General features: G+C 50.2%; 1 protein-coding gene across 1 annotated transcript; it reads right to left on the bottom strand.

The window, feature by feature from the left end:
- Positions 1–3730: 3730 nt before the first annotated feature.
- Positions 3731–7138, bottom strand: LOC127306112 (aquaporin NIP2-1). Its single transcript, XM_051336721.2, has 5 exons — positions 6887–7138; positions 6560–6784; positions 4784–4978; positions 4625–4686; positions 3731–4259 (listed from the first exon to the last, which is right to left on the bottom strand). The coding sequence occupies exons 1-5, from the start codon at positions 7028–7030 to the stop codon at positions 3998–4000; spliced, it is 888 nt and encodes a 295-aa protein (XP_051192681.1). The 5' UTR covers positions 7031–7138; the 3' UTR covers positions 3731–3997.
- Between the last annotated feature and the right edge of the window lie 231 nt (positions 7139–7369).

Here is a 7369-nt window from a genome sequence, read left to right as displayed (position 1 = left end):
GTCCTGGCTCTCGGTACCACGCTCACGCGCTCGATCTGGGGACGACCTGGATCCCGATCTGGGCCAGCACGGGTCGACCCGTTATCTGTTAGCCGGAAGCCGGCGGCGGTGAGGGGGCTGCTGGCTTGGCCAAATAATGGCGGTTGTCCTAGGGTTCGAAATCACGCCAAGATGAAGATGTGCCTGTTGTGAGTTCCTGTTGATCTGGCTGGAGTGTCGTGTTCCGGAAGGTGTCGTCGGTGAACTCCATTGGGAGATTCATGCCTGGAGATTGCTGGATCGAGTGGAATTCGGTCGTGCGCACCCATGTTTTTACTCTGGCCGTTTGGTTACAGAGGGAGCGTTTCGAAGCTCTGCTGGCGGTTATTATCATGGAGCATGTTTTCGTTCCGTGGTACTGGCGGAGAATAACATGGAAGTCGAGATCGGTGGTCTTGCAATGGTGACTCGAGTCTAGGTGGTGAGGAGGAATGGGCTTCGTGATCGGTGTCTTTGGAGCAGCGGCATGCGAGTGGGGGCAACTGCACATGAGAAGTTCAAAATCTTACCTTTCAGGGTGAAAATCCAAGGTCTGGCCTTAATTGGTTGTGCCTGGCAATATCCTTGTTGAAGGCATTGTTTTGAGAGTGAGGATTTTCTTCAGGGTGAAAACATAAGATCTATGATCGGGCGACGACAGCGCTGGTGCACTGTTACCTTCTTGGAGGCGTCGCTTTTGGAGAAGCTGAACTTCTGGTGCTGTCATGGTGGTGTTAGTGCTGTTGTTTAAAAGATTAGATCAATGTAGCGGGGCTTTTTTTTGGTAATTCTTCTTTCTTTTTTTGACTGTGTGCATCCGTAATGTCGCTAGGGCGGTACGTTGTTGCAGAGGCTGGGTGTAATTGGTATATCTGATATTAATATATACTCTTTATCGAAAAACCTATGTAGAGGTCAGGTGTAATTAATTGCTTTTTATGAGTAATAAAGCGTCCATTATAAAAAAAACAACTTTTCATACATTTTTCATAATGGAATTATGTTCATAGCATTTATCACGCGCACCATCAATTATTTTTGTCAGGAAAAGCTTTGCGTGCAATGGGATTAAAATGAACGGATATATCTCTTGCACTTAAGACGCCACAATTTATCATGCTAGAAGAATTTTCATTTCAAAGAAACATATGGGGATAGGGTTAATACGAAGTAACATTTTTGTCTCTAGTGAACTTGAAACCGTGTAGGATGGAGGGGTCCAACTACATCCAAATCAGCCAGACCCCATCAAGTGGGGGTAGACATTTGAAGGGTAATACTCACCAAAGTCTGATATCTAAAGTTCTAAACCAATTCAAATGTAATGGGTCTTCCCGCAAAATGAAAATTTTGCTAAGCAATTGTGAGCTACCCAAACCCTTAGAATTGCTCGTTTTTTCTTGAAAGATCCAGCAAATGCTGGCTTATTGATCAATAATTTTCATTTTGTCCGGGCGAACTTAGAATTGATCAACAATTGTGACCACCGCCCACTCCAAGGCGGAGTCTGGGTTTTCACCCGGAGATACGGTGACACTCGCAGCGTGTGAGGAGTGGTGTACCATGACGGTGCCCTCAAGAGGGGATAACGACGCACAAATGTGTCGTTATCGTCACCACTAGCCCAAAGCTAGTGCGAGGCTTTCGCCTTGCCGAGCCTCGAAGAGACTCATACCATTTAAGCACTAACAGATGAACAATCCAAGCTCCACCATCGCCCACCTACCACTGGCACGGACCGCAACAGCCTCCGCACCTCATGCTGTGATGAGCGAACCATACCAACTCGGGGTACCCTTGAACTGCTCTCCCCAAACCGCCACCTGTCCGGGGTCGCCGCCCATTTGGGGCTGCCACCTTGGCATCCTAGGCTCCTAGCATTCCGCAACTGCCACAATTGCGCATTATGTACTTGGTCCGCCAGATCTGGTTATCTGTAGAGCAGCCTAGGTCAGCTAGATTTGGTTACAAGCAGAGCATCCCAACTCATCCACCATCCTGTATGCACAAAACGCAAGTTAATGACGACCACACAACATACATGGATGCTCCAGACGATGTTGAGCCTCAGGCCACCACCGCACGAATCGCAGCCGCTGCACCACGCGCCAGATCGAGTACCAGTCACGGGACCCACCGCCACCCACGGGGAGCAGCCATCATGCTCTTCGCCGGCCACCATCACCACAACCCGGGGGCATTGCCTAACTATCTCGATAGCACCCAAGTTTGGCCAACCGCAACAACGCGCGAACTGTAGCACCAGACCCAGATCTGACCGCGAGAGAAGTGCATCAAGATATGTGATGTGGCACCGCGGGATCGCGCCCGATGTAGGGGACCGCCGCACGCTCTCATCCACATCGACCTGAAGCCCCCGCATATCACACCTCAGGGCCCCCTCCCCGCATGAACATCCCACATGTGTCGCCCCACACGGTCAAGCTCCCGCCTACAGGAAGAAACATCAAAACCCCTCCCTTTGGAGATGGGACCCGCCGCCACCATCGTAGGGGCACCCGACGGAGGCGGTGTCAGGGAGCAAAGAAACTTAGGGTGGGGGTCGGGGTGTGTCAGCGCCGGAGAGGATGCAACCGCTCACCGGATTTAGAGGGATGACCGGGGCAGTACCGGACCAACGGTGGGGATGGTCGGGACGGTGCGGGGCCAGTGGTGGGGGAGGTAGGGTAGAGCAGGGCGGCGAGGTACGCGACAGCTCAGCAGCCGTGGGCGGGTGGATGGCGGTCCGACAGGTGGTGGTTGCGGGGGAGGCCGGCGGTGCTCGTCGGAGGTGGAGAAGAAGGTTAGGGTCAATCTAATGAGAGTTAAGTTTTTTTTACAAAGAACATATATTAATATCGCGGAGATACCAATTACACTTAGCCTCTGGAACAACGCATTGCCCTAGCAGTATTAGGGATGCATACAACCCAAAAAAAAAGAATTTCAAAAAAGAATAGCCCCGCTACAGTGATCAATTCCTTGAAACAACAGTACTACCACCACCATGACAACACCAGAAGTCTAGCTTCTCCAAAAGCGGCGCCTTCAAGAAGAAAACAGTGCACAAGCGCGTCGTTCGATCAAAGAACTCAGGTTTTCACCCTGGAGAAAGTACTCGCTTGCAAAATAATGTCTTTCGGAAGGCTATTGCCAGGCACAACCAATTAAGACAAAACCTTAGATTTTTACCCTGCAAAGTAAGCCTTTAACTTCACATATGTTGACGGCCCCACTAACGATGTCGCTGCTCCAAGTCAGGGAACACCAAGCCAAATCCTTGTCGCCACACAGAATAGAACCACCATTGCTAGTCCACAGATTCCTACTTCAATGACATTCTCCGTCGGCTGATTTCACCAGGGAACGAGAAAGCGTGCTCCATGATGGTAACAACCAGCAGAGTTCCGCAACGCTCCCTCTGAAACCAAATGGCCAGAGAAGAACACGGGTACGCACGACCGAATTTATTCGGTCCTCCGATCCAACAATCTTCAGGCTTGAATCGCCCAATGAAGTTCGTCGGCGGAGCTTTTCGGAACACAACACTCCAGGCAGGTCGATAAAGACACGCATCTGGCAAGAATTCCAGGACAACCACATTTATTCAAAAGCCACGGCAGTAGCCTCCACGCCACCAGCCGGCTGCCGGAAAATAAAAGTTGAGCCCTAAAGAGACCCAAAATTAAAAGCTGCATTTCTGTTTTCTCCAAGAACGAAAGCATGGATGTATTATGTACTGCAACTGCAGGAGAGATACACTTTGCACATGCGCACGCACACACGCTTGCGATCGACTGAAGAGTGAAGAGCCCCAGCCAAAATCTGAACTTTGCACAGGCCAAGAGAGCGAGAGCAATCTACAGCTGCCACATGTGCGCACGCACGCGCGTTCTCCCCGGCATATCGACACAAGTGAGACACACACACAGGGGACACACACACACACATGTCGCTAGCGACGACGGTGCAACGGTGATCAGATGGGGATGTGTTCGAGCTCGTCGTCAACGTCGGTTGCGGCGACTGACTGGCTCTGCAGCCGCCGGAGCTTGAAGGAGGAGAGCTTCTGCGGCGCGTCCTTGGGCGGGTCCTCGAAGCGGATGAAGGTGTAGGTCCAGGCGCCGGAGATCGTGCCGAGGACGGGGCCGAGGAAGTAGATCCAGAGGCCGGAGTAGTCATTGCTCGCCAGTGCTGGGCCCAGTGTCCTCGCCGGGTTCATCGATCCACCTGACACCGCCCTGCACTCCATTATCGGTTTCCCGCGCGTCTCAGTTTTGGTTTCTTCATAATTCCCGCTATATCAAGCTTAGCTATGTATGATGTGATCATGATGTGCGTTAATTAGCAAGAACTGAAGGACACATGTGGTCAAATTCGGCTAACCAGATCCTCAAGGTTATCACCCCTACTTAATTTGCTTGTTACATCAAAGAACGTTATCAGTTCGTTGGGCTTTGGCGTTTCCCTTGTTCGCCAGGAGCCAAGTGGCGATTAGTTTGACCAAAGCAAGTCTTTGTACTAGCATTTTTATAGCCGGCATGCGTGTACGTGTGGATATATACGGGTTGTTAATCAACTAATGTGTATACTAGTCGTAATTTACCCTGCGAAGATGGACGTAATGCAAACCGAAGATCCGACAGCTAACCCGGCCAACTCACCCACCTGCACACAAACAGGAAATACAACAAGGTAAGCATCAACCATGCTTTTACAGTAGAGATTAAACGATGAACAGATTGTAACCGATGGATCGACATACCGCTCTGGTGTCCGTTGCAACGGCGAGTGTGACGAACATCATGTTGAAGGTGACGACGACCTCGATGACGAGGGAGTGCCAGTGTGGGCCGTGCGGCACGGTGGTGCCGATCACGGTGATGGGGTGGAGCACTGCCTTGAGCACGAAGGACGCGCAAATGGCGCCCGTGAACTGCGACGCCCAGTAGAACGGGACCTGCAAGGATGAACAAGCATATCGTTATTGTACATTACAGATATGATCCTGGTACTAGAGATCGAGTGCTGCCTTTGTAAAAGGACAAGTAATTAAGATTGATCTCCAATTCTCCTTCTTTAACCCTGGACCTCAAGCTAGACGGAGAACCCGTCTTAGTTTTAGAGTTCACCCCATGCAGCATATGCATAAGGCGCATCGAATCGGTTCGTGTCAGCCTCATCGATGGTGAAGTTAATATGTGCAGCTAGGTAGCCAGTACTTCTACTAGCCGTGCTGGCCGGAATAGGGTGCCGATCGAATGGCGGTGCTGCATGCGGTCTCCGGCGGAGATCCCCGTCGAATATATGCCTGCACCGCTCTCAACTCCGAAGCACGTACACCTACGTACAGGTCAGCCTCGACGAACGAAGCAGTAAGCTCAACGTGCGCAGGCACTCGCAAGGAGAAACCGATCCCGTGGCGAGGACACATGTAAAGCCGGTCGTCTTCTACCTAGAGCCAGATACACCTGCTAATTTATTAATTAACACACGGTGAAAATGCTTGGATGTTGCCTCGAACTAAAAGTGATGTGTGAGTGTTAAACCGGTCGGTTGGTGTGGTACACAGTGGCGGTGTTAGTGCTAATAGCTAGTGCTAGTGCCCTCGGCCCGTGGACCGATTGTGATCGATGGATGCATATATATGCTCTCCTGCCACTAACTGAACTGTCGCGGCGATACACGGCTTTTCACACATCCGATGCCGTGATCGAGCTTTAGTTTGGTGCGCAACCGCGTATTGCCTGCCTAATACTGCTATTTTCTGATGCTAAGGTTTATCGCCTCAAACAAACTCTGTCTAGCTCTAGCTTAGCTAAGCTCGACAAATCGACAAGGAAAGGGAAATATAAGGAGAGAAGCTACTCTCGGAGGTATAATAAGAGTTTCAGAACGAAAAGAGGAGATATCTTAATTCCTTCTTGGGCATCATTTTGGTGCGTAAAATACCCCCATGAAAGGTACATGATTGGTTGGTTCGGACAACAAGTTACTCGAGCATATACCAGCGAAAACCAGTTGCTTTTGACTCTTTTTAATTATGGATTATGGCTAAGGCCGCAAGCTAGCTATATTTTTAAACTATTTGCCGTCGACGCTTAAAGCAGCGATTAAATTTGGCAGTGTATGACGTCCATGACAACATCCTGAAAAGTACACGTGAGTAAATAATCTGTGGCCATGACTAAATCAGCCAATAATCCTATTTTAAAACGGTTCTTGAGACACCGAAGCAAACTGTAATCTCATCGCGGCTGCCGACGGCCGACTGTGGAGCATTGTAGCTGTGACGAAATTTCTTGTACGTACTTTCTTATGCGTGCGATTTGTACCCAAATCGGTGGTGCTCGATTAGTGGGTGTTTGCTCGCTAACATCTTTCTTGGAGATGTTAGATTATTGGAAGAAAGTGAAAGAAGGTTATTAGTAGTGTGAATTTTGTGGCCGAATGATTTAGGAATTTAGCATGTAGTGCATGCATCTAGCTATATGCAGAGTTACTGTTCCATCGATCGAATTGTGCTCTGTTGCGTGCGTACCTGAATCCATGGGAAATGCCGGAAGACCGCGAAAGAGAGCGTGACCGCAGGGTTCATGTGCGCGCCGGAGATGTGTCCGACGGAGTAGATCATCACGGTCACGATGAGACCGCCGGCCACCGACTGTCCCAGCTGTGATATGCGCGTGGGGTCACTTGCGCTGATCGCCGCCGCCCCGCAGGTCATGAACACCAGCAGGAACGTCGACACCACTTCCGACACCATCTGCAGGTCATACAATAGGCAGCATGTTATCCCAACTGAAAATGAATCAATCATGCAATTAATCATGTGCAGGGACAGTGTTGTATATACGATCTGTCTCACCTTCTTCAGGAGGTGGGGCGGGAAGTAGTCCGCGATAGACCTCTCGTTGTAGTACATGCTGGGCGTGGTGGAGCGCGCTGCGCCGATGTCGTGGATCTCGTTCGAGAAGTTCGCCCTGGAGTTCGATCTCGAGTTGGTCGACATTTCCGACCACGAACTTGCACACTAGCAAAGTGAGAATTCCTACTTGGAAGGAGGAGGAGGGGGAGGAGGAGAAGAAGCTCTCTTGTGGTCTTAGTTGCACAACGAGGCGACATGGGAAGTGGTATATATAGGGAGGGCAGGAGAGCTAGGTGGCAGTTACCAGCAGTCCACACCTCCTTTAGTTTAGGCCTGGTTGTCGGATCCACAATGGCTACCGTGTTTGCTCAGCTCTAATCAGAGTATTCCATTTGTTTTTTTCGTTTCGATCCAGGTAGTTTAATGCAGCCGAACATGTTGTCAGATGGACATTGGAGGATTTAAACCAAATCGCATGATTGT

Source organism: Lolium perenne, chromosome 6 (assembly GCF_019359855.2).
Source record: "Lolium perenne isolate Kyuss_39 chromosome 6, Kyuss_2.0, whole genome shotgun sequence".
In the NCBI taxonomy this organism is placed as follows: Eukaryota; Viridiplantae; Streptophyta; class Magnoliopsida; order Poales; family Poaceae; genus Lolium; species Lolium perenne.
Note: the sequence above shows the minus strand (reverse complement) of the source record. Positions and strands in the feature narration are given on the sequence as shown.